The 27,415-nt window shown below is 53.4% G+C and overlaps 1 protein-coding gene across 3 annotated transcripts in view; it reads right to left on the bottom strand.

Annotated features, from left to right (window-relative positions):
* The window catches only part of RRBP1 (ribosome binding protein 1), a 68,667-nt gene that overhangs the window by 18,451 nt on the left and 22,801 nt on the right, over positions 1–27,415 (bottom strand). The window contains exons 2-7 of one of the 3 annotated variants that reach the window (XM_026456117.2): positions 26,575–27,415; positions 10,966–11,114; positions 9,679–9,801; positions 4,475–4,627; positions 3,401–3,519; positions 1,320–1,473 (exon numbers count right to left, since the gene is read on the bottom strand). The exon at positions 26,575–27,415 is cut by the window's right edge and continues 987 nt beyond it. In XM_026456117.2, the coding sequence (XP_026311902.1) occupies positions 1,320–1,473; positions 3,401–3,519; positions 4,475–4,627; positions 9,679–9,801; positions 10,966–11,114; positions 26,575–27,415 (1,539 nt within the window). The remainder of the gene's footprint in view (positions 1–1,319; positions 1,474–3,400; positions 3,520–4,474; positions 4,628–9,678; positions 9,802–10,965; positions 11,115–26,574) is intronic. The other 2 variants (XM_026456116.1, XM_026456118.1) reach the window with 2 other exon arrangements.

Below are 27,415 nucleotides of genomic sequence, written 5' to 3'. Positions count from 1 at the left end.
GGCCTCACTGTCAATCACAGACTCGACAGGCACATAATCTTTGGTGTCAGACTGGAGAGCAGGGAATCCTCTGCCCAGCCCCAGGCTGTGGACAAGGACTCTGAGGCTGGAGAGGACAGGAGATACTGGGAGCCTGTGGGCCCTGGCTAGATCCTTCACAGGAATGACACGTGATGGTGACAAACCAAGCCCAGTTCCAGGCCCAGATGGACCACAACCATCCAGGAGCCTTTAAAACATAACCATAGGCAGACCCACCCCACACTTTCTCATCTCACTGTTCTGAGTGGGTCTGCTTTACATGAACATCAGAAAACACCAAATTATCCATCTCAGTTCCACCCCAATTCAAACTGCTTCTTTGTCCACGTTCTCTTTTAGTCCTTGTACACGCTCAAACATCACTCTTAAAATTTCGTGTCTATTCTAGTTCCTTCCAAGAGGCAGCACTAATGCCCCCACGCACCACAGCCTGGTTTCAGTGATGGGACAGAAAAAGGGTCCTAAGCCCCTGGGGTCACTGGGGTCTCCTCGTTATCCAGAAAAGTTAAACCCAAAGTGGGCATGACATGAGGGTGCCTCGTGCCTTGGGTAACAACCCTATGTGGGATCCACCTGCCCAACACAGGCCAGCAGAGGGACGGGAATTCATCAGGCAAGGCCTGTGGGCTGCGAAAACACACTGCATGCTGCCCGCGTTCCCCTGGGGACAGGGGGACAAGCCTCCCTCTGAAGGAGAACAGGCACCCTCCTGGGAAAACAGGCCTCCAGGCCACACCCAGAGGCTGAGAAAGAAGAAACCCTAACTGGCCTTGAAGCCAGAGGCTGTGTCCACAGCCTGTGGGCTCAGCTGGCTGCTCCAGAGCCGCAGTACCACAGTGGGGACAAGTATGGGAGGAAAAACACGGCTCCAGAGTGAGACTCGGGGTTCAAATTCTGCTTCTGACATGTCCTGGCTGGGTGAACTTGAGGTAGTTGCTGAACTTCTCTGTGCCTCAAACTCCCTTATGGATAAAATGCAGACACTACCAGTGCCTACCTCAAAGGGTTACCAAGAAAAGTGGCTGAGTGAATGCTTGTGAAATGCTCAGAACAGTGCTTAGCACACAGCAAGCTCCCACTTGCTGCCAGCTATCACTACTACCAAGGAGACTAAGGTGAAGAGTTCGAGCCCCAGCCCTGAGGACACTGTCATCTGTCCCAGTCGAGGCTAGAAACGGGTGCCCAGTGTGGCAGGGCCAGTCTGGACCCATCCCTGCTATGCGGACAGGCTTGCCGGGCAGTGAACAGGCACTGAGGCGGCCGCCGCCCTGGCTCACCTGCAGCTGCAGGACCTGCTTCTCGAAGGCAGCTGCCTTGGCTTCCAGAGCTTTTCGCTGCTGCTCATCTTGCCGCGCAGCCTCCGACTTCTCCACCAGCTCTTTGCTGACCTTGCTGAGTTCCTGCCGGAGCTTGGCCAGCTCTGCGTTCTGCCTGCAAGACAGTCACCAGCCCAACTGATGGAAAGAAAAGAGTGATGGGATTGGTGGTCCAAGCCCTCCCTCCAGGACTCCGTGGGTAAGTAAGCAATTGCCCACGTCGTGAAGCCATTACCAAAGCCACTTTTCCATTATCAGCTGTGTGGGGTTCAGCATGTGTTTTGTTGAAGACACTGTTTTACTCGTATAGTGCATGAACTAGAGACAGCATAGAGCAAATGTGCACTAAAGCATCCCATGGGAGCCCCTGCCCAGAAACAGCCAGAAATTCACAGAAAACGGCAACACACTGTTCTGGCTGCAAACCAGCCCCGAGATGAAGACCCACCCACCTTGACCCCCCGGTAGGCAGCAGCCCACAGAGTCCACGTGCCCTCTCACTGGCCAACTGGACCAGGCCCAGGCTGGGGAGGTTGCCTGAAGCCAGAGCCTGAGGTGCTTACAAAACAGACCCTTCAGGACTGCACTTCAAAAGCTGGGTCTCAGGAGCTGGGAGGAATGTTCCAGACTTCCAGAAGGAGACTTAAAGGAAAAGGGGGCAGCTGGAGGCCTGCCTTTCCAGCGTGAAGCATGTGATCAGGATACCACTCCCTCACTAGCAGACGCTGCCTCAAGGCCAAGGACTGACTGTCCAGCCAAGGGACACCACCAGACAAGACTGTCCCAAACGCTGGGACGCAGCACCAGGCCAGGCGGAGCTGGGAAACCTGGCTGAGGCTAGCTTGGCTCTGCTGCCTGGCGGGTGGCAGGTTCCACCTCTCTGACTTGGGGCTGCCTTGTCTGTACAGGGGAGGCCACACCAAAGCCCGCTGTGGGGTCATCAGTTCCACGCTTCACAAGGCCAAGGTTCAAGCGACCTGGGAGGGAGGCGGGAGGCCGGGTGGTGCCCTCAAGATGAACTGGGAGCTCTGAAGTGGGCCTGGGAAAACACATCCCGCTGCTGACAGCCACCCACCAGCCAGAGCTTCTGGACTAGCAGGGCCGCTGCCTCAGCGTGACAAGTCTCCTGGCTTTAGGGCCTTCCCCAGCAATGAGGCCATAGCAGATCCTATGTGGGAAGACACCAGAGCATTTCTCAGTCCCCACCATTTGCCTTCTGCTGTGGCTTTTGAGGAAACAGCCCACAAACCTCCAGCCAGCCCATGGCTCAGGAAGGGGACCCAGAGGGACAGGCAGAGGGGAAGGTGGCTGCTGGATCTCACTCCACACCAGAGGGAGCCACAGTCAAAACAGACACTTGGCCCGGCTCCCCTCCCTGTCCAGCTCCCGCACTGGACTTCCCCTGACCCGACTCCCAGCATAAGGACTAAGGGTGCCGGCGCACTCTGCTGTGGTCAGCCCGTCTCGGTGAGAGCAGAGGCTCTGGGGATAACACAGAGCTCTGCCAAGTCCCTGCAAGACACTTTGGGCCCAGAGAAGGCAAAGAAATGTGCAACCAAAGACGCTGCAGTGGGTTTCCTGAGGGCCGCCACTGAGGCTGTTAACGCTCTAATCAGGGAAGCACAAGTGTAGCTGTACTTAACTCTGGAGAGGAAGTGCACCCTCCGGCCCACTTGCTATGGGCTCCAGTGCTTCAGTGACTCAGAGACAACACTGAAATGAGAATCTCGCTAGGCAGCTGGGGTCTGTGTGCTGGAAACCCTCCCTAGTACCAGCGCATCTGAAGCAAAGGTGCTGCAGAGCAGGAGGCCGTGCTCCAGGGCGCAGTCAAGGCCCACCACCAGCCACCGCAGGGACGCTGGGCCACCTGTTGGAAGACTCAGGGGCCCATAACCCAGACAGGAGATGGAGGGTCAGGACAGCTCTGCATACACGTAGGGCCCGTGCCTGGCTCTCGCGCCAGCTGCCCTGGCCACAGCCTCACGAAGCCTTCCTCATTCAGAGCCCTTGGGAAGGTGCTGAGGCAGGAAAGCTCAGCTTACTTGCTCTCCACCTGGCTCGTGGCCTGGTTCAAGGCATCTCGCAGGATGGAGTTCTCCTGCTGCAGGCGGGCCAGCTGCGTGTTGGGGCCATTCTCCAGCTGCTCCTGAAGAGTCCGGATCTGGAAAGTCACGAGCGAGGGCATCAGAGGCAGCTCGGCCTCATACACAGAATTACTTCTGAGCTGTGGTTAGTGAAGACACAGCCCACAAAAGAAAACCCCCAGAAGGCTCCACCTTTTCCACCTGGAAGTTGAGAGGATCCCATAAAACAAGAGGCCTGAAAATTGCAAAGCTCCACCATCAGGGGCTCGAGGCCAAGCATGACCCCCCACACCCAGCGACACGCCTCTCTCCCTCCCCACTGCTCATGGCCTGCCCGAGGCTGAATACTCAGGCCAGGGTCTCTGACACGCACCATGAACACCTGCCTCCAAAGTCACAAGGTTGACTGTTCTAAGACACAGTACATCGCCACAGCCTGTAACCCCCCATGAGGAAGCCTCGTTTCCTGCCCTCTGACCTCCGGTACGTCCTGAGACATGCAGCAGAGAGGAGGCTGCAGCGCACTATGAGCAGGGTGTAGGTTTCAGAAGGCAGGGATCAGGCTTTGACTACAGGGCCAGCCTGGGCAGCCACCCAGTGCTGGCCTGGAGCCCCACGCTGGAGCTGTGCAATTTTCAGGCCTCTGGTATTAATGGGATCCTCCCAACCATGTGGAAAGGAGACAGAGCCAGCATTTCTCCAGGTTCACGTGAAAGGTGAGAACTTCACAGACACCCAGGAGGTAGGGAAACAGGACTGGCCATTTGAGACTAGGCTCTTTTGAAAAGTGTTCTTTCAAATGTGCTTCATACCTCCCTGGCTATTAACATTATAGACACACAGTGGCTGCCAGATACTGTCCAGCCAAATGCAACAGTACCTGGACCCCTAAACCTGACCAGACCTCACAGACCCCTGTGGGCAACCTCAACCCCCTCCTCATGCCTCGCCCTTTGGGCCTCTCTGGTTCCCTCCGTCCTGGACCGGGACTGGGTCCTGTCCCATCCCATGCCCCCGCCAGCCACTGCCTACCTTGCCCTGCAGCTGCTGCACCTCCTTCACGTGCTCCCGGTAGCTGGCCTGCATGCGTGCCTGCACAGCCGTGATCTCCTGCTCCCGGGCCACCAGCTGCTTTTTCACTTTGGCCTCCCCGGCTGCTGCTTTGGCCTTTTCCGCTGCCATCTCCTGGGGGGAAAGTAGCAGAGAGAGAGGGGCCGGTGAGCCTTGCAGGGGCAGGAGCCTATCAGAAAGGAGCAAGAGCATCACCCGGCCTGGGAGGCTGGACAGCAGAGCACAGACCCCTCCTGCTGGCTGGGTTCTCAGACAGACTCAAGCCAGCGGCAGCGGGAGCACCGACAGGCAAGGGATCCCCGGAAACCCTGCTGGCCCTGGCCGGTTGTGGGCTCAATGTCAGGCCTTGGCCACAGTGGAGGTGGCACACGCAGCAGGAACAGGAGAGACACGCGTTACTGTCCCTGGCTCTCCAGGACACTGGCTCGGCCCTGCTGTGATGGCAACACCCCGGCTTGACTCAGTCACCAACATCCAGTCTCCTGGGACACCTACTTCTCCTCAAGTGCCTTCATCAGGACTGAAAGGCAGCAAGCCCTGGTGGCTAGGGTGGGGGTGGGGCCAGCTGCCCATTCCGCCGTGGCTGGGGTAGGGCATGCGTCTCTGCAGGCAGTCGCTCTGTCCTCCACCCAGGGGGACATCAGCTCCGATCAGTGCCAGATACCCACAGGTGAACATGGATGCCGAGTCTGGGGGATCTGGTGTCTCAGGCAGGGACAGAGCAGGATGGGAAGGCTGGCCATGGTCCGTGTCATCCCGGAGGGATGGCTCAACCAGAAGTCACAGGGAGGCAGGATGACAACTGAAGGAAGGGTTGACACAATGAGCCCCTGGGTGGGGGGTGTTCCCTGGTCTAGCAGGCCTGGACAGCCCAGCACCGATGTGGTACGAATACACATCACAAACACAGCAGGCCTGGGCCACCAGGGCACATGCGTCCCACGAGCGTCAAGGCTGCTCCGACCTGGGCAGTGGGTCAGGAGTGAGGAAATCCACCCCCTCCCCAGACCAGGGCTGTAGGGAGGCCCATCCCAAAGGCCAGACTGTCCCTCTTGCCTGAGACGGGAAAGAACCCTGAAGGGGAGCCACTGGGTGCTGGTGCTGTTCCATGCTCCTGGCGCTCTCTGGGACCTCCCGGGACCCTTGGCCTCACTTTTCAAAGACAATCATCTTTTTGGCTCTGCCTGGGGTGAGAGGCCCACAGGAGCCTGCAGGTCTGCTTCATTGATTAGCTACAGAAGTAGGGGGCGGGAGAAGCTGACACTGAGCCCCAGCACTGTCCCATTTAATTCTCTCTGGAAGACGAGGATTACAATCCCCATCCAAGCTGAGGTCACAGAGCCTTGGAGACGACACACTTTTCCAAGGCTGGGGAGCAGCTCTAAGAGGCAGGGGTGGGGCCTGAACCTAGGACTGTACAAGAACAACGGGTTCCCAGAAAGGGGAAGAATGAGGACGCCTGCCCCTCTGTGTGGGTCGGGAAGCCCCTGGGGAAAGGGAGGGCAGCTCGGCAGTGATTCCAGGACCCCTCTGCACTGCCTCCTCTAACATGCGCAGCCCCACCGGCCCACTGCTGGCAGACGGGTGTGGTGGGGATGGCTGGAAGCCTCCAAACACCAGCAGAGAGGAGGCCGCTGTCTTTGCTAGGTTTTCCACACAACAGCCCTTCCAAGTAGATGGTCCAGTCTCGCGAAGAAACCAAAGCTCAGAGAGACCAGGCGTTCCCACAGCCACATGGATGGCAGGTTGGGAAGCCACACTCGGGTCATCCTCAGCCCTCCTCTGCCACCTGGAGACACCCTTCCCAGCCCTAGGCAGGCCTCGTGCAGTTCCAAGGTCCACCCCGCTCAGGGTCTGCAGACCCCCTATCTCCTGGGGGTCAGGGTCCCAAGGCCGCCGGGATTCAATGGCATTTTCCCCCTCCTTTGCCTCTGGGCTTTTTAAAGAGCACAGAAAAGTCACTTGTCCTCAGTGCAGCTGTTTAGCTCTCCATGGTTTCTTTTTTCTTTTTCTTTTTCTTCAAAGAGCTCAGAGTTCCAGGGTTCCTTCTGCTTGTCAGATTCTTAATTCAGTTGCAAGAATCTGATTTATGTTCTTGAAAAGCATTCCTGATGGTGGTGGAAGGGTCCGGTGCACAAGAAGACAAGGCATGACACCATCACTAGCATCGGCTAGTGACTCTGTCCCAACTTCTTCCAGGCTCTGTTCCCTAGGAGTAGTGGGGCTCCTCATGGTGTAAGCTTTGAGGACTGCAGAGAGCCCTCCAACCTGCTTCCCCAGCCAAGCAAGGAAGCAACCTCCACCAAGAAGGCCTGGTAACAGGAACTCCTCCCATGACCCCACCCCTAGGTACACTCTGGGTGGGTCCCAGAGGGCCTTGGGGCTCCTTCTGATTCACAGCCCCATCTCCTTCTGGGCCCTAAAGCCAGAACATGAGACCAAGCCCAGGATGGGGCCAGTCTGAGGCGTGGCTTCAGGACAGAGGTTCTGCTGCCCGGGAAGATGACAGCTGGAATGTTTTTCCAGAAAGTTGTGCCTTCTTGGTTACATCACTGGAGCTCTGCCTGGACTCCTCAAACCCCCCAAAGATTCTCAGATAGCCAGGACAGAGTTCTCAGGGGCATCCGAGCCCATCAACTCCTGCAGATAGTGTCTGGACTGGTCCTTGAACCCAATTCTGCTGGGATTTTGCACATTTGGGAGACCTGGATACGGCAGATGATCCAAATGTTCTTTCTCAGTATGTCCAGGTCATGCCTTCAGCATCAGAACCCAAGAAAAAGAATTAATGTGAACTCTTTTCAACTATAAAAACTTCTCTACAAGGACAAAGAAAACATGTCGAAGGGACCAGAACAAGAAATATAGGTTCCATCCATCTCCCCAGCTCCTGAGGGGGATTAAGGTAAGAGGAACTGCCATACTCTCAGGAATTTACTGTCTCGGATCACTTCCCTCAGCAGTGCTGGGTAGTTGCAGTGTTACCGTAAGAATGACGTAAACAGGCCAGGGACGGTGGTTCACGGTCCCAAAATCCCAGCACTTTGGGAGGCCGAGGCAGGCGGATCACCTGAGGTCGGGAGTTCGAGACCAGCCCAACCAACATGGAGAAACCCTGTCTCTACTAAAAATACAAAATTAGCTGGGTGTGGTGGTGCATGCCTATAATCCCAGCTACTTGGGAGGCTGAGGCAGGAGAATTGTTTGAACCCAGGAGGCGAAGGTTGCAATGAGCCAAGATTGTGCTATTGCACTCCAGCCTGGGCAACAACAGTGAAACTCCGTCTCAAAAAAAAAGAATGAGGTAAACACATCGGCTCTGCTCAGGACTCTCAATGGAGAGCAGGAGCACAGGGAAGAGAAACAGCCAAAGGCATCAACTACACACATTTTACTATTTACAAGAAGACAACGTAAAATACTCAGAAATGCTTCCAGGCTTCCCCTCAGCTGCGGCCCTCAGTGGCCACTTGTTCACTGGCGGCCTGCTAGGCTGAGCCAGGCAAGACCGCCAGAGCGTGTCTACCCCGCCAGGCTCGAGGGCTGACAGGAGCCAGATGCAGCCAGGTGATGCCTAACTGTACTAATGACCTCTGTGCAGAACAGAACACGGGAGCTCCAGGAGGCTCCCGAGGGAGGGAGACCAAATGGAGTCTGCCAGAGTAAGAAGACAATGTCCAGACATCTAAGCAGGGAAAGGGCATTAGAGGCCAAGGGAAGAGCAAGAGAAGAGCCCCAGAGGAGGCAAGAAAGGGCGCAGCACGTCTGGGCACAGGTAGGGCAAGGGAAGAGGTGAGGCTAGAGGCAGGGTGAGTGGCTGAGCCGGGGCTTGAGGGACAGACTTAGGTCTGAAGATGGGGGGCCACTGGCAGAATCTGATGGGGGTCCTCACAGATTAGCATTTGGGAGCCCAAGGGGACTTCTTCCGGCTTAGGGAGGAGGGCGTGGGTGGGAGGGAGGCCATGCACCGTTAACCTTCTCCTCACCTAAAAGCCAAGGCCAGTGGTCTCCGAGGAGGCTGGGTACTGAATGAGGACCCCAGGCTGCCCTGAGCATGCAGCCAGGGAGATATTCTACCACCCCAGCGGGGTTGGGAGCAGCATCAAAGGGTGGCCATCTAAGGTGTGTCTTCTGGTCCTGCCCGTCCTCCACCCAGTGAACTTCCCATCTGGCTCCGAGCTGTGACCCTGAACTTGCGACAAAAAGTAAGGCTGCCTTACTTCCAATTCTCTGTGCTCGAGCAGACAAAGGCACCCAGAGGAAGGGCTGTAGCCCACGTACTGTCGGACAGTCCACCACCCAGGCCCTCTCTCTGCACCCGCTGCCCGGGACGGAGAAGGCAGGGAGGCAGGGAGAGAGCAAGAGCAAGACTGCGGTGCTGCATGGGGCAAAGACGGCTTTCAACAAGGCCTGACCAGTCCCAGAGGGCTAGGGGGCCCCTCACCCTGCCCTTCCTCCAGGAAGGCTGGGGCACCAGGGCCCACCCTCAGAAGCAGAGAGGTGGGGAAAGACCCTGGTGAATTCTGCGGTGGGAAGAGCAGCGCCTATGCCATGGATCACAACACAATCTCAACGTGCCATCAGCCCCGTCCTACGGCAGCACCAGCCCACCACCGAGTGCCGTTCAGAGTGCAAATGCTACCTGCCACGCCATCCGCTGACGCGGGCAGCCAGGGTTTCCCTGCACATTCCTCCTCTGACAGCAGCAAAAGGGAGAAGAGCAGCCCCTCCAGCTCCCTCCCCAAAAGGTTTTGCACAATTCTCAAGAAAACCACCTTGAATCTACTGTGGGCACCCTCCTTTCCAGGCACAGCCCCTAGAAAGCCGGCCTGTGACTGCAGGACCTGTCTAGTGAAAGCCAGGTCTGGTCCATCCCCATCACAAACTGACACTGCTTCACTTCCAAGCCCTTGCTTCACTTCCCTGCGTTCTTAAGCCACGAAGGAAGCCACCACCTCGTAGAGCCACGAGCACTGCCAAGGGTGAGCCACGGCCCTTGGCTCTTTAAGCAGCAGATAAGCAGCAGTCCCTACTCAGTGGCCTGACAGCCAGCTACGTTCCAGGCAGGCCTGAGCATCTCAGGGCTCGGGATACACCGTGAATGGGGCGGGGGTCCTCAGAGGACGGGGGAGGACAAGCCATCTCTGAGCCCACTTGGGCTGTACCTTGTTGAGCTCCCTCAGTTTGCTCTTGGCGACAGCCGCGTCTTCCTGCTCTGTGGCCAGCAGTTTTTCCTTCTCTTCCAGCTGGCGTTTCAGAATCGCCACAGGGTCACCCTTCTGAGTGGCCTAGAAGTACCCAGAGATGTGTTAACAGAGGGGACAAATGGGACTTGGCTCGTCCCCTGACCCTGGACAAGAGGAGAGGCCCGAGGTCTTGATGAAGTGGAGCAGGGGCTTTGAGTCAAGGGTTCCACTGGGACTCCAGATACTTGCGGGGAAAGGCGCCCTGCCTCGGCCATCAGCCGGCCAGGGCCCCAGGTCCAGTGTGTGTTGGGACTGTCGAGGCCACAGGCTTTGGATCCCTGGAGTGGTGTTTAGGAGTGGGGTGTTGCAGCTCCTCTGAGGGGTGGCTGGCCACCATTTCTGGCCCGGAGCCTCCCCGAGCCGGGCGTGCAGCCTGTAGGCCTCTGGCTGCAGCATGGGGACCGGGTACTCTGGGGACAGTGGCCTGAGCAGAGCCAGGCCTCTCCCTGGTCATCTTGATCTCCTATGGCCACTCATACCCAGTAGAGCCCCCAGTGATGACTGACAAGCTCTCAGTGCCACTGAGACTGTGCAGGATGTGTATGGCCAGGAAGGGTGTGACCCCGCTGGCCTCAGGACACACCTGAGCATCTCTAACCACTAAGTTCTCCAGCAAAGTTACCCTGAACTCTGACTCCAGTGAAGGAATGTGCCATGCAGCACTTCTTGGGGACAGCTCTTGGCCAGAGGCACAAGACAGTTCAGAGCTCTTAGCCTCTGAACCTGCCCCTGGCAGCACGAGGGAAACCAGGGGCGCTTCTGGGCGGGGGGAACCTCACAGGGCCCCACACAGTGTGTCCCTATACCTTCCTTTCTACACCCTGAGCTGTGGCCACAAACTGGCTAGGCCCCAGCTCCCTAGATCCCCTGCAATACAGAGCCCTGCCCCGGCCCTAATCATCTCAGGAGCCGGGCCATGGGTGGCTTGACAGAAGACCAAGCACCTGCAAGCGATCCCTCAGGGTGGCAGAACTCTGCCAAGAAAAAGAAGCGGAGGCTGTTTTATGAATGTTCTCTCTGTGGCATGGCAGGGTGCGTGTGGCCATCCTGACGGGCATCTCGGGGTGGTGGGAGGCATGGGGCCCCAGAACCCAGGTAACCATTGCAGCTCACTGGCCCCTGAAGGGGAGAGGCACGGGGAAGGGCAAAACCACCCTAGCCAGCTGCAGTGGCCTCTGAGTGTGGCCAGCAGGAGGGTGGGCCCACCTTGTGCCAGGTGTCCTGAATGATGCCAGCCTTCTCAGACAGGATCTCGATGAGCCGCTGGGCCTCGCCCTCGTTGAACACCATACTCCCAACCGTGGAGACCAGCGTCTTGTAGGGGAGGTAGAGAGGGCCATCGGCATCTGGGGGCCCTGTGCAGCGAGAGGGAAGGAGCCGAGACTTAGGCGTATGCCACAACACACGCGGCCGCAAAGTCCATCACACCAAGAAGGTTCCGGTCACAGCCAAGAAGAGCTCTCCAACTGCCTGGGGTCGGCAGGCTGAGCACGGCGAGTCTGCTCCAGTGTCTCCTGCTCTTTCAGGACACTGAGAAACTGACTCAACGATGGGTCCCTGCACCGTCCTAACTCTCCCATAGAAGTCCCAGGCTGGGGTGGAAATAGAGCTCCTCTCTTTTTTTATTTCTACCATCAAGATTGGCCTGGAACAAAATTAAGCAAGGCGTACCTTTCCCATGGGCTTTTCTCCCTTCCTTTTTTCTCACAAATGCACTGGTCCTGTTCTCGGCCTGCATGGCTCACCAAGGTTCTCTCCACTGGCCATGACTGAGCTCTGTGGCCTTGTGGGACCTGACTGGGCAGCGAATCCACCGTCCATCACACACAGACACCCAGAGCTACACTCCTGCAGCCACGGGAGGGGCACAGAAGGCAAGGAGAGGCTGCTTCCACACATCAGTGCAAACCCTCTATTTCTAGCTCCGTGGATGAAGCTTAGGCAGCGACAGGTTTGGGAGAGGGAAGGCTGGCTGGGTTCCTATAGAATTGGGCCTGTCCACTCGCCAGTCCATGAGTGACTGCCTCGAGGACAGAAAGCCATCTGCCAAAAACCAACCGTCACTTCCGAAAACTAAAACTGCCGAGCCCCTCCCACCCCTGCCACACACACACACACACATACACACACACACACACAGAGCTTTGCTCTCATTGGGGCTTGAACACATCCTTGGGAGCAAGAAAGGGTGAACCAAGATGCCACGTCTGAGCGCCTGGACTCTTCCACAGCTGAATGACAGCACCAAAAATGAGCCAAATCAGAGAGCGGACCGGCCTACCGCAGCCCCCTCAGCTGAGCCCACCTTGGGAGGACAAAGGAGAGGGCTGGTTTCCATAGCAACCCTCAATTCTCTGGCTTGTCACAATATTTTCACTTACTAGTCACAATATTTTCATTACAAGTCAAAGCATTTGGCACAATACCTTAATGAGGGGAACGTGGTATGTGGGCGAGCTGGTTGCTATGAGCACCTTTATTTCATAACTTCTCACTCTGGTGAGGCTCAGGAGATTAAAAATAACCACGCTGACACCAAAGGCCTAAGAGCTCACGGGTGCCATGAAAACAGGTCCTGGCAGAAGCATGCCCCTTCAACCTTCTTTTTACTGAAATATGTGTATGTCTATAAAGTAATTTTAATGCACACACAAGAGAAAATTCTAACCCAAAAGCCAAAAGAAAATAAAAGCATGCATGGCGTACTCTCAGGAGAAACCCCCGTGTTAGTTCACATTTCGGTTCCCAGCCTTCCTGTCTTCCCCCTCAGCCTGCAGGTGCGTGTCTACTGCCAGCACTTTCCAGGAGACAGAGGCCACTTGTTTCAAAGACACCTCTGTAGTTACAGACTGGGCAGGGCAGCTGCTTCAGGCAGCGTCTAGCTGCTGGCTGCAAAGACATTTTCCCTTCCTGACTCAGAAGAGTCTCCTCCTGTGCCGTCCGATGTGCTGGGCACCGGCCGCGTGTGGCTGCTGGGCACCTGCAACGTGGCTGGCCTGACTCGACATGTGCCACAAGTGGAAAGTACACATGGAATTTAGAAGATTTGGTATGGAAAAAAAAGAATGTGAAGTATCTGTAATAATTTTATATATTGATTGTTTGTTGAAATAACATTTTGGATAAATTGGGTCAAATAAAATACATCGTTAACATTCAGTCCATTTGTTTCTTGCTTGCCTTTTTAACTGTGGCTAAAAACATTCACGTCGCATCCATGGCTCAGACGTGTGTCGCTAACACTCTATTTCTACTGGACTGGCTGGCCTATTCCTTTCCAGAACCGGGGACTCCCAAAGCGCCCCCTGCTGAATTCCTGGCAGTCCCTGGTCCTACAGAGGTTCCAGAGTGACCCAAGAGCTCTGGCCTCTTTTGAACGCTCTCCTGAGAGACCACCCTTCCAGACCCCACGGCCCCGACTGCACTGCCGGGTGGGCAAACATCTGGATAAGGCAGCTGGAGAGCCCGCGCTCTAGGACGCCGCTTCCCGCACAGGGGCCAGCGTGGCCACACGCTCACCCCTCGCAGGCTCCGTCCACAGAGTGCTCCCGAGTGTTCTCGCAGTGGCATTCTCATTAAAACTTTCCAATGTAATTCCATTCTATTAGACATTTTAACAGAAAAAAACTTGTAACAAGTGAAATGAACGCAAAGCTGCATACAGCAAAATTTTAACGCTTTCCTCTGCCATCCCTCATGGCCCCCCAGAAACTTCCACAGCCTTTGCCACACTCATACAAACACTACCTTTCGTATTCTTTTTAGAGAGCTGTAACTTTACAAAACATTTTTCATTAAGTATTTTAGGTAAAAACTTGTGCGGTCTCAACTGTTCCCAAATCAAGGGCAGCACAACTGAAAGAAAAAAGGAAAGCCGTCAGAAGCAGAGGCAGGATTTCTGGGTCTCTAGATGAGTTGCATTTAAATAACATACTAACGGGAGCCTAAGGCGAGCCAGGGATATCCCTTAGGGCTCCAGCAAATACTTGAAGACGCCAGTAATCTTCTAAATTGTGAAATCTTAACACACTAAACTAAGTCTGTCAGACTCAACACCTAGTCTGTGAAATCACGGATGTCAAAAGGCCCAGGGTGCAGTGAATGCTAGAACAGCTCGGCTCACTGAGGACTTGCTCCTGTGGCTAATGCTTTGTCCATCTTGGTGGGTCTGAAATACCAGGGAGGGACAGGACAGATGCCTGGGGAGAGACCAGGGAGCAGGAGACCCCAGAGTAGAAACACAGACCAGTGTCTCACTTTGATGGATAATCCAGACCTCTGTCTGGCAGGGGACACAGCAACAACCCAGGGGCCAGGCCCTGCAGGAATGGGACAGGTAGTGTGACAAATAACCACATAGGCCTGGGCTCAGTGGGGTGGCCTCTCCTAAGCTGGGTGGCCCTGGGCATGGCACTTCACCTCCAGGTGGTGGCTCCCGTGGGGGAAACTGAGCCAGAACCCTCAGAGCCACAGGCCTGCCCAAGAGCCTGGAAATGAGATTTTTAAGTGCTATCTTCTCACCTTTACTGCTGACAGCTAACTCAATAAAAAACAAATGAATGAATAAATTCATTCATTTATGAATGTACAGATGAAGAAACACATCCGTGGGCCACGTCCAGTCTGTAGGTCACCTCTGTCCTTGGGCAGTGGGGCACCAAGGTCAGAGCAAGGCCTCTGGGACCAGGTGGACTGGAGTCGAATCCCAGTTCAGCTCCTTCCCACCTGTGTCCTTGGACAAGCGGCTTAATCTTCCTTTGCCTCTGTTTCCTCGCCTACGAAATGGGGATGATCACTGTTCCTCTCACAGCTTGGCTGGAAAGATTAAGTTGCAACATGCTTGGAACCATGCCTGGCACAGGGTAACGCACAGCAAAATAAATCAGCATGGCCGGCCTTCAAGCAGCTCACAGCAGCTCAGATAATGCACCTCACACTCCAAATTTCAAAACAACTCTCCCTTCTGCGCCCACACTGGGAGGCTCAGGCACCTAAAATTAAACCCATCTGGCAAAGAGACATTTAGTGTTCTCTCTCACTGTCAACTGTGGCGTCCTTGGACGAGGCTTTTCTCTCTGTATAATTTCCAGGATCCCCCACGGCCAGGACTCAGGCACAGGAGGAGGATCTCAACCCTAAGGGGCCTCATGCGACTCGGCGGCCAGCCCCCCACATCAGCTGCTGGAGCACCCCTGCACTGTGCACACCTGGCTCTCTCAGGCCATGGGGAGGCTATCAGAACCACTCCAGGAACGGCCGCCCGAGCCCTGGCAACAGCTGGTGGCTAATAGGAAGGGATTATCGCCTCGGCCCTGGGATGGGCCCCACAAAAGGCTCCAGCTCAGCTCCAGCTGCTGCTACAGGTGCCCAGAAGCCCTGGCCAGGGCAGGCAGGGCCAGGTGGTCTCCAGACACAAAGTATGTACCACCTCTGTACCCAGCAGTCCGTAAATTGCTGGGCCTGGAAGGTTAAGTTACAAGTTGGGCTGTGGCCAAGAGAGGCAGAAGACACAGGGCCATGAGGCAGAAGAGTGACACAAGGCGGACCTGGAGAGCGACTGTCGCAGCAATGCCGAGAAAGGCTTTAAGGCTTTGAGCCAAGCGTAGCTGGGTAAGGACACGGTGAGGGGCTTTGGGCCCTAGCACGTCAGGCTTACACCCGAGGTTGGACTAGGTCCAAGTCTTCATAGGCCCTCAGAATCTGGATTTTATTCTGTAGGCAACAAGCAATGCCTAGAAAGGAATGTTTGAATTTGAGAAAAAGATTTCAGGATGCCCAGGGGGATGCGGCTGGAAGCAGACAGACCAGCTGGCCTGGACCCTGGTCCTAAGAGCCTGAATCCCCGCTGGGTCCTAAGAGCCCAGGACCAGAGTCCAGGCCCAAGCATTCAGGAAGCTGAGCTGGCGGGAGAGAGGCCCAGGTGTCAACCCAGGACTCTTGACAGTGGAACCTGAAACGGCGAGCACTTGAGGGCTTGGGGAAGAACTTCCATTGGCAAAAACTCTCATTTCCTAAGAGACTGTCCAGATCAGGTTCTGAGGGCACCTCCCTCAGACACACAGGTGCAGTCTGAATAGCTGCTGCCTCTGGGCCTGCACAGGGGCGACTCCAGACAGTGCAGACCAAGGGACCCAGCACGGGTCCCTTTCACACCCTGCAATCCCCAATCACCCCACCCAAACTCAGGTCTGCTTTAAGAAGGTGAAGACCCTGGGGCCCCAGGAAGGGGCTCCCCTGTGCCTCCTGGAAGCCCAGCACCGGCACAGGTAGTCATCAGCCTCTGCAGACCAAGATTAGGAGGCCGAGGACAAGCTCCCCATTCCTGCTGACCCAAAGTCCAGAGGGCGTCTCTCTCTCAACCTTTCAGGGTCCCGCCCCAAGGTGGGACGCAAGACACCCTCTAGGGAGGAGCTCCGGCCAACATCACTGCTGGCCTCTCCCTAACAGCTCGTTCCTGGACTGTGGCCATGAAGGCTCCTCCTGAGCCTGTGGGGGAAGTGAGCTTTACGAGACCCTGGAGGAAATGAAGATGTACCAAATGCTGCCGGAGGCAAACTGCGACTCTTGCTCTCACTCACTGCTCATCTGCCCACAGCTGAGGTGGGCCCTAGACAGAACACGAACGGTGGACTCCAGGCCCAGCTCAGGCCACAGAGCCCGGCCTTGCCCAGGCACTGGTCAGCGCTCCTGACAGGAAGCAGGCCAAGGAGGCGCAGCTGCAGTTGGCTCCGAATGCCACGAACGGTCACATCTGCAGCTTTAAGGGCAATGGAGCTAAGTACAAATAATGTCAAGAACAACCCAATTCGGGGCCTTTTAATCAGTCCTTTTCCTTTAGTCGGAGAAAAAAGTAATCAGCCACCAACTTGGGGGGTTGTATATTTAATGGTATCTAATGGAATTTAAAATATCCTAAAGACTGAAGAACTATTTTCCTCTTTAAAGTTTCGGTTTTTCCTCCAAGTTTCAACAAAACCAATTTTATATCTGGAGTTAAAAAAAACCTACATCACAGTATTTTTAAAAGAAAGACAATTCCTGGAGGACCTCTGAGCAAGGCCCTTCCCAGGGCACACAGGCTGGCCCAAGGAGGATACGGTTTAGACAGCAATTAAGACTCTACCTAATGCCTGCAGAAAACGGCAGGGGATTTTTAATCCCTGGCTGTCTGACCACAGCCGTCTGGGGCCAGTGACCGGAGTCCCAGCCTCGCCATGTTTTCAAGTAACTGAAAAGAGATTTCTGGAAGAGTGTCATCTAGCAGCTTCTCACACTGATACTTGGCTCGCTTCCCTAGGGGATGTTTTTGTTCTTTTTTAAAAAAAGAAGAAAAAAAGAAAAAGTTGGGTTTGAAGAACTTACACAGAAAGTGAATAAAGGCTCATAAGCCCCAAAGAGTTTTCTTCAGAGCTTCAGACTCTGAGAAACTGAGTTAAGTTCAAAAGAAAAAGTATCTGACTTGATCTCCGTGTACACCTCTCTGTGCATCCGCCGGCGAGAAGGGCACAGGGGCACCTACCGGGCAGGGCGGGGGCCTCGGGAGGGGCTGCCCACACCAGCCGCTCTGCCATCTGCTGGTCATCTGCATGACTTCTGGGAAGTCTGAGCTTTGGTTTCTGCTTTTGTCAAACAGGTAAAAATTCAAATCCACCTTAGAGAACTGCACGAGGGATAAAGGCATGGAAACCAGCCTCCTAAACTGCACCTCTGAACAAACACCTGGCTGGGGATTGTAGCGGTGTCACACCGGCTATGCTAAGCAGCGCTGGGCCTGGAGCACAGCAGGCACACGTGGGGAGGACAGGTATGGGTGGGTGGATGAGGAGCCGGGAGCAAGGGGTGTTCCCATCACCAAGTCAAATCGTTTAAGATGAGGGCCCTGCTACACTAGACACCTTGAATACTGTTTCCTGGGGGCTTGACAACTCTTCCCCATACCCCCTGACCTGTGACCCCAGCCCCATTAGATTACAGAACAAGACTTTGGATTTCAGGTTGCATTTCCTATTGTGGGGGTAGAATGGGGGCTAGGTGAGACTGCACACAACATGGAGCTCACAGGCCCCCTCCCACCAGGGCACTGCCAGGCTCCAGGATGTGGGAACCGCCTTTAACTTCCCACCTTGCCTCAGTTCATGAATGCTTCCCAGGCACCTGTGTGTCGGGGCTGGGACAGGCACTGGCCTCCTCCTGGAGACCTCAGAAGAGCTGGTACTACCTTTCCTCATTCCAGACCCCAGAAGGAGCAAGGCACTCCTTGCTGCTCCTCAGAAGATGCAGGGCTGCCTCGAAACACCCAAAGGATGAGAGTTCCATCAGTTCTGATATAATGAGGGCCTATTTGACTTAGAGACAAATAACGGAGTTTTTGTTTCTTCTCCATAAAAAAAAAAAAAAATTGTAGAAAAACTGGAAAATGCAGAAGGCTGAAAGGGAGATACTAACATTTACCCAAAATCCTACCTCCCAAAGGTGGCCTTTTTCCCACATGGACTTGTCTGACGTGGCAAGAATGGGTCTCTGAAATGCCTGTTTCTGAGTGTTTGCCACCTCATGGAGGTTGGTTGGGTTCTCCTGGGCCAAGACACAATGGTCCCTCTGGCCACAGAGTAAAACTGGCTTGCATCAGCAGGCTGGGGAAAGAGGGCCCCGCAGAAAGCAGGCCCACAGGCAAGAGAGAAGTGCCATGCCCCTAGGGTTACCCACCCCCTTCCGTTAGGCAGAAAGGTCACAGGTCCTTGGGTGAGCTCCAGACTCCCCAACAGTGTAACAAGTACCCTGCATCCCCACGTCCCCTGAGTGACGTGCTAGCAGAGGTAAGGAGGAAACACCTGTTTCCACCCAGCAGCAACAATGAGTGAAGCAAGCTCCAGTTAAAAGCATACTGTTCTGGAGCTCACGCTAACTGTGGGGTCTTCAGAATGTACATATGTACTTCCTCAGTCTACGCCCACACTGTAGGATCCAGACTCGATTCCAGGTGCTGGGTGGGACAGCTCTCCTGCCAGTGTAACACCCAGATGGTGATTAGTATGAGATCAGTGCAGCCCAGGATGGGAGGCAAACCAGCATAATCCTGCAAACAAAGACTCAATCTGAGGATAAAAATAGCTTTTTTAAAAACCAACACCACTGCATACACATACGTCTTGTGCTAGAAACTTGACTTTCCTAATAGACACTGTACATAAGTGCTCAGTTAACTATCAGAGAACAAACCAGCTAAAGCCTGGATGCGCGCGTCAGCTGACAGTACCCCAAACACGGGGAAGCTTCCGTTCTGGGGACTTTCCGCTTCTCGAGGATGCCATCAATTTCCTCCTCTCCAAACATTTAGTAAACAATTTGTGCCTTTCATTTCCAAAGGAAGAGGTTTACTCCTTATCCCACATCTGGGTTTATAATGCTCCCCTCACCCCAAACTTCCTGAAGTTAGAATCATTTCCAGAGCAGCACAGTAGCATCGTGTGAGGAGTGCTGAGTCAGAAAACAATTGTGTGGGCCTCTCATCGTAAATTGTGAAAGTTTCTGGAGAGCAATGCAGCACTGTCTTCCTAAATTAAAAATATACCCACCTTTTGACTTGGCAATTACTTATCTAGGAATTTACTTTGTAGAGACACACAACAGTGTATGTACATCATTGCAGCATTAATTTTAGCTGCAAAATAGCTGCATACTACTTAAATATCATTTAAATAAATTGCGATACATTCATGCTAGGGAATATTATGCCGCTGAATGTGGCAGCTTCGCAGGTGCAATATGGAAAGATGTCACCAACAGACTGTTAAGTAGACAGCAGTGTGCACTGCAGCTCCCGTTTGTGGGTGCCCATGTGAAGAGCACAGTGAATTTGAGGCCCCCCCCCGCCGCAGGAAGTGGATGGTGACTGGGATGGAGCAAAAAGATTTTCTATTTTCACCTTCTATGCTTCCAGACTGTGAATACTGTTTACTGGAAACACATATTTATATAATAATAAATTGTAAAAGGCAAGGATTAGGAAGGCAGGTGTTCTCTGTCAAATACAGCCATGGACAAGTGGTTAAAACCTGCTGCAGGGCTCCCAGCTGCTCTTGGAGGACAGTCAGAGCAGAAGTTCTGGAAGCGACGCAGCCTGGGACTGCAAAAGCATGTCCTGGGCCTACCACTCCTCCGGGGTCTCCCTCTGGGACATTTGTCAGCAGGCGGCCCTGCTGCACCAAAAAGGTAACAGGTAAGGCCAGGAAGACTGAAGAAGCCATTCAAGTCTCTGGTGGAGCCCAGCTCCAGACCTGGTTTTGCTGCTATCTGTCATGTGCTATGGGCCAGTCACAGCCTCTGTGACCCCTTGCAGCATCCTACTGCGATATGGAGGTCAGACAGCTCACCCCACCCTGTACTCAGGACACAACAGCCAGAACAAAGCAGGCAGGAGCAGTGTGCAACACCACACAGGGCTGCACAGATCTGCCAGTGATCCAAGAGGCCACCTCCTTTCAAATGGTCCTGTTTAGAGCACTGCTGTGGAAAACGTTCTGCTCTGGCCGAGATGATCTGTCTCTGCACTGTGTAAGGGGAGCCACTAGCCACATGTGACCAGTAGGCCTTGGAATGTGGCTAGTGTGACTGAGGAATGGAATCTTTAATTTTATTTACTTCTGACTAATTTAGGTGATAATTTAAATGCTCCCATGTGACCAGTGTCACCCATATGGGACAGCACAGCCCGAGACTCTAGCCCTTCCCTGCCCAAGTCAAGGCCTCCTGGACTCATGGGAGGAACTCCCGTCCCGGCCTGCTCCACACCGGTGATCCAGAACCCACTCCCAAGCACCTCCCGGATCCCCGCAGCACAGCCCTCATGCCGCCTCACCCCTCCCACCCAACACACTCACACCCACAGGTCCCCGTGTTTCTAGATGTCCAGGGCCAGTCAGCCCACCCGGAGTTCTGCCTACAGTTGCCTCAGGTTGGGCACACATGACCTCTAGAGAAGATGGCAGGCCCCAGACTGACAGGAAGCTCGGCCCCAGCAGAGGGGCAAGGGGGTACAGGGCAGCCAGTGGGGGCCGCCGCAGCCTTTCCAACAAAGGAAGGAACACGCAGTCTAACGTGTCTCATCTGGGCCTGCTCACCCGGCAACATGGTCACAGCCGCCAATGGTAAGCAGAAATCCGATTAATTCTGGAACACGAAACTCCACATATAAGACGTAGCTGCAAGGGCGAAGCCAATTCCACGAGCCGCTGGTGAAAACCTATGTTGTGGACTCACAGATTTCTGCCTCATACCCTCGGGGACCACAGTTCACTGCAAACCGAAAACCAAGAAAATCGTCCGAGGGCACAGAGACCACCGGGAAACGACTGCGAGTGATGGAGCCTGCCTGGAGCAGAGAAGGGTCTTTGCGAGGCAAAAAGGCCAAGCACCCCGAGAGCACCACCACCAACTGACTCTGCCGTGGTGGGAATTCTGCCAGATGCAGCGACATGCCCACCGTGCCCAGCACGCCCTCGGGCTCTCCCCTGTGCTCATGTTATTTGTGTGTGGGAAACGCAGACTGTGAGGAGAGGTGCACACTTCACTGAGCCCACCCAGGGCCTCTGTCCTTTACAGTCAGAGCTGCAAAGCAGCTGGAAGCTGGATGCTATGTAGACAGTCCTTCTTGCCCATGCCACCTGGCAGTGCTTCAGGGGTTGGGCCCCCCACCCATGCTCTTAGCAGGAAGATGGCAGCCACAAATGAATCAAGAAATGTCCCTGGAGCCCGTCAGCTGGAAAGAGCAGAAAATACATGTGTGCTAAAGAATAAACAGATTGTGACAGAGTCCAGATGAGGCCAATACATACAGATACAGGCCAAGAACAGCCTGGCCCTGGCCAGGCGTGGTGGCTCACGCCTATAATCCCAGCACTTTGGGAGGCCTTGGCGGGTGGATCACCTGAGGTCAGGAGTTCGAGACCAGCTGCCAACATGGTGAAACCCCATCTCTACTAAAAATACAAAAATCAGCTGGGCGTGGTGGTGGGTACCTATAATCCCAGCTACTTGGGAAGCTGAGGCAGGAGAATCACTTGAACCCGGGAGGCAGAGGTTGCAGTGAGTCAAGATCACGCCATTACACTCCAACCTGGGTGACACAGCGAAACTCCATCTCAAAAGAAAACAAACAAAAAAAAGAACAACCTGGTCCCAAGGTGGACAGAAAGAGCCACACATGCACACCTCACAACCCCCAGCCACCAAAGACCAATGCTGATTGGGACATTAATATTAGATACCCACCAGCACAATCCACAGAAAAGCACACTGTACAGTTAAACAGTAATGCATGAACCCGTTTTTGTCTGTTTTGGTTTGATAATGGCCATGCAGGGTCTGACCACTGCACTAAAGGACACAATAAAAGGACAGGGCCCTCTACCCCAATTGCTACGCGCGCAGACTGGTGTGGGCTGTCCACGTAACACACACCCGACAAGCCACTGTCATTCCGGAACTTGAATGTCCCCCACATCCTGAGTGTAACCCCATCACGGAACTGGTGGCAGCAGGTGCTGAGTGTGAAGCATCTTAAGCCAGAGTTCTGAATGCTTCTTATTGTACAGATGCTGCTCCCCCAATGAGAAGATCTCTACCTGGGACCACGGAACTCCAAACACATTAATGACTTATGGGTTTTCTATGGATAAACTTGGGAGCCTTACCAATATGCACTACAGATGCTGTGGAAAAGAAGACTGAATACATGTGCCTGCTAACCGGGATTTCAAATACCTTGAATTTCCAGCCTTACTACCCAATCACGTGTGTGTTTGCTAGTGACTCCCTTCCATGTTCATAAATGCCTCCTTTCATCTGTCCTGAGCTCTTGATGCTTGAGCATCATGGAATCATGGAGGGTCTCTTCACTGTGGCTGGAGCTCTGGACCCGGTCACCAAGTCCATGCTCCCCTATCAACAATCCTGGGTGACTCTATAGCCTGTGCCGCTTTACAAACCACCCTCAGCCCCTAAGGTCTGTCCACTGTGGCTCTCAGGTCCTTCTCTGCACTTCACCCCAGAACTACTGAGATGAACCCACAGGCAGAGGCCTGCGGTGCTGAGCTACGTCCAGAGACAGCACGCAGGGGCAGGAGTTCCAGCGGCCCCTGCCTTCCAGGGATCTTTCTCAGTTGTTTTAACATCTGGAATTAAGGGAGTATCATTATTCCTTTATTTTTTACAATGGCAAAGAGAGTACTTAAGAAAATATATCAAGATCCAATTTTATCTCCCGAAAATAATTTCTAAAGGGCATTATATCAGGAAGGTTTGAATAGGAAATTCTTTGCTTCATCAGTTTGTTGGAATGCCTGTCCCAGTAGCATTACTGAAGGCTTTCCGAAGGGTGTTCCCAGCTCCAGGGGGCGCTGTCACAAACACATGAGATCCAGGGTCTTCAGCGTTGCTTTCTGACTTTTATTTTTTTCTTTCTTTTTAAAATTTCTTGTAGAAACCAGGTCTCACTATGTTGGCCAGGCTGGAACTCCTGAGCTCAGTGATCTTCCCGCCTCGGTCTCCCAGGGTGTGAGGATTAACAGGAGTGAGCCACCACGCCCAGCTGCTTTTTGACTTTTGAAGAGAAAACTACTACCACATTGAAGAAAAAAATTAGAAAGGAACTAGCGCTCTAATGGGGGTTCTCACATACTGTATTTCCTACAGTTCTGGTTTATCTTATTATCACTTATCTAATGTCTCTGCCTTCCATTGTTCTTGAGGCATCTAAAGAATTTGGCACCCGACTTTTCCAATGAAAAGTCACACTGTGACCATGTGATCAGCCTTTGCAGGCTACTATGGGATCTTCCCAGGCATTACTGTTAGTGGCTGCGCTGTGTCTGGGTGAGCTGAATGCACCGAGCCCTCAGGGCGGTCCGAGGGATACCCCGGCCACTCACCCACAGACCTGGCTGCCACAGTTTACACTGTTTCCTGAAGGAAGTCCGGGAGAAGAAGAAAAACTACTGGCCCCTTTAAGGCTCTTGATACATTTTACAAAATTGCTTTTCAAAATGGTCACACAATTTACAATGCCAGCATTTAAAAGTATGTATTATATATTGATATTAACAGTTTTTAAATAAAGCTTATTTGCTTTAATGTGAGTTTTCAAAATTGCTAAATGACAAAGTCTCCTGGATCATGACTGGCCCCACATGTGGGACCTGGGACCCATAGCATCAGCAGCTCCCAGGAGCTGCTTAGAAATACAGAATCTCAGGCCCCACTTGGGAGCTGCTGAGTCACCGTCTTTATCATAGCAAGATCCCGGGTGATTCATCTGCACACCAAAGTTTAAGAAGCACTTCAGGAGGGGATGTCTCCAGGATCCTCACGGTGTCTGGTGAGTGGCCCGAGTTCACCACAGATGGCCCTGAAGATGCCTTTGTACCATGGGAAAACAGGCCTGAGATTCCTCAGTGCGAATTCAAGAAACGAAAACGTAAAGTCCAAGAAAGAACTTTCCCCATGTTTTCCAGACTCCCGACACTGTGAAGAAGAAAGAAACCACCCTGTGGGCGGGGTGTCAGTGGCACATGTGGCCCTGCCTCTGCCTCTTCCTTGTGGTTGCGCAGCCCTGCGCGGCGGCGTGTCAAGCTCCCCCATGTCAGCCTTGGTGACTTCTTCTCACGACAATGTCAGAGTGGCCATCTTCCACCATCTGGGCTAATCCATATTCGTTTCTTTTCAAATTAAATCTATTTCATCCAAACTTTAAATTTTTATAGAGGCAAGTGCTTGATGGGTCTAAGGAGACTTTTCCAAATTATGAATATATGAACACACTGCTCTAGATCATTTCCCGAATGTTTCCTTCCCTAACGCAATATGATGCTTCTCTTATTCAAGTTCTCAGTCAGTTTCTGGGCCTTCTATTCTCCTACTTGTAATTACAACAGTTGGGAGATGTTCACACAATGATAGGACTGGCCTTCTAAAATCCACTTTAAAAAAATCTGTTCAATTATTCTTACCTATTTTTCCCTCAGATGGGACTTTTCGAATAATCCGTCAAGTTAGGGGGAAAATCTTATCGAGAAAATTGGGCTGGAATAATGGTAGACCACTAAATTAACTTGAAAATTACTATCCTTTCATCGATAATATTTAATCTTCTTCTCCTAGAACATGGGGTTTGTTTTCTTGGTTGCAACTTTATCACCTCATCAAGCTGTTGTGTTAGGTTCACAGAGGTCACACGTAGGTCTCATCCCTAACATGGTTCTTTATTACCTGCAAATTAGAACAATTTTGTCCTCCTTTCCAATATTATCATCACACTTCTGTTTCATATCTTGTTTCAAATGTCTAAAGCCACACGAAGTAACAATGACCACGGGATGCAGGAAGCTGTGGACATGCCTGATGTAGAAGAACCAAGTAAAAGCAGATTCTCAGCAACATCGCCAGCTTTGAATCAAGTGGAACATCATGTTAAAGAAAGGGCAGTGTGTCGCCTACCAGCCTCTGGAAGTAGGGCTGAGGCCAGAGCGTCTGAGTTTTCAAAGGGCTTTCGAGGCCACCTGATCTGGGCTGGGCAGCTGGTCCCTGGCTTCCCACAGGAGCCTACATCCACTCACAGGTGACAGGGCCTCTCACACGGAACAGGGGGCTGCTGTCCTAGCAAATGGCCCAACAAAAACAGCAGGAGAAGGAGGAAACCCCAGGAAAGTAATAGCCTGACAGAGGCAAGATAGGGAAGCCCAGCTAAAGACACAGGGCCTGTGCAACCCGACACTGGTCCAAACATTTCACACCTTCTAAGATACCTTTTGTCAACACAAATGCAATTATTTTTCCAAATCAGCTAGTGGCTATTTAAAAACAAGAAAAGAAAAGGAGAGGAGAGGAGAGATAAGTAAGATTGAATGAATGACAAACATGAAACAGGAACTCCCTGGACCAATTTCTACAGTGATATACACGAAAAAGATAAAGGTAAACCAGTGCTCCATATGATCACATATCTATGTAATCCAGCGTCTATGTTAATGCTCTATAATGCTTTACTAAATGGGGTGGGGCAGGGGAAGGGGAAGGCAGAGGGGGAAAGAATGCAACTGCTCCTTAATAACACCTTCCTACCGTCATTCACTCAGCAAGCACAGATACATGACTCAGGCTGCACAAAAGCATCAGGTGAGGCAAGAACACGGAACAGGCTGACAGCACACAGCCAGACAGTTAAGAAAGACTTGCCAACACACAGAACTCTTCTAGACTGTGTGGTGGATGGAATTACTGCTCCTAATTCCTCACCTGTCCTTGTGCTCCCATATGTTTAAGACACGCCAAGACACTGACCCACTGCTCACTCACCTCTCCTTTCTCCCATCACCTTGCAGTCCCTTCTCCCTGGACACAGTGGACTCCCTGCCCCTTGACTCAGGTTCAGACACATCACTTGTTCTGGTCAACGAAACGCTGCCTTGAAATGCTCTTTTGTGCCTCTGCTGTAACCATGAAGGGCCTCTGCCCTGGAGGGCCCCAGAAGGACCACACATGGAACTGACCTGAGCTCAACCTGTAGCAGAGTCACCAACCCAGTTAAAATCAGATTGAGGCAGAGCCACCATCCGAGAAAGCTCACATCTGCTAACCTCCAGAAGCATGAGCAACAATAAATGACCGCTGTTGAAGGCCACTGAATTTTTTTTTGAATGTTTGTTATGCAGCCTTATTATGACAATTGCTGACTGATACAGGTGGTACTCCCCAAGAGAACCCACAAGTCATTTAAAAACAGCCTTTCCTTCTAAGTTCATAAAGAAATCAGTTACTTACCAGGCTCACCTTTTTTCTTTGACCCAGACTTCTTCTTGGCAGGAGCCTCTTGTTTCGGTGCCTCTGGGCTCTGGGCCACATCTGTATTTCTGCCCTGGACAGAAGCTGACTCTGTCTTTTTACCCTGATTGGCAGCTGCGTCTGCCTTTTTGCCTTGACTGGGGGACCCTTCTGTTTTTTTCCCCTGGTTTGTAACACCCTCTACCCTTGTGCCCTGATTAGCAACCGAATCTGCCTTTTTGCCCTGGTTGGGAGCTCCGTTTCCTTTTTTGCCTTGGTTGGGACTCCCTTCTGCCTTTTTGCCCTGAGCCCCTTCTGTCTTTTTACCCTGATTCTGGGCTCCCTCTCCTTTTTGGCCCTGGTTCTGGGCTCCCTCGGCCTTTTTGCCCTGGTTCTGGGCCCCCTCGGCCTTTTTGCCCTGGTTCTGAATGCCTTCAGCCTTCTTGCCCTGGTTCTGGGCTCCCTCGGCCTTTTTGCCCTGGTTCTGGGCTCCCTCGGCCTTTTTGCCCTGGTTCTGGGCCCCCTCGGCCTTTTTGCCCTGGTTCTGGGCCCCCTCGGCCTTTTTGCCCTGGTTCTGGGCCCCCTCGGTCTTTTTACCCTGGTTCTGGGGCCCCTCGGTCTTTTTACCCTGGTTCTGGGCCCCCTCGGTCTTTTTGCCCTGGTTCTGAGCCCCCTCTGCTTTTTTGCCCTGGTTCTGGGCCCCCTCAGCCTTCTTGCCCTGACTCTGGGCCCCCTCGGCCTTCTTGCCCTGGTTCTGGGCGCCCTCGGCCTTCTTGCCCTGGTTCTGGGCGCCCTCGGCCTTCTTGCCCTGGTTCTGGGCCCCCTCGGCCTTCTTGCCCTG

This window comes from Piliocolobus tephrosceles, chromosome 20 (assembly GCF_002776525.5).
Source record: "Piliocolobus tephrosceles isolate RC106 chromosome 20, ASM277652v3, whole genome shotgun sequence".
Lineage (NCBI taxonomy): Eukaryota > Metazoa > Chordata > Mammalia > Primates > Cercopithecidae > Piliocolobus > Piliocolobus tephrosceles.
Note: the sequence above shows the minus strand (reverse complement) of the source record. Positions and strands in the feature narration are given on the sequence as shown.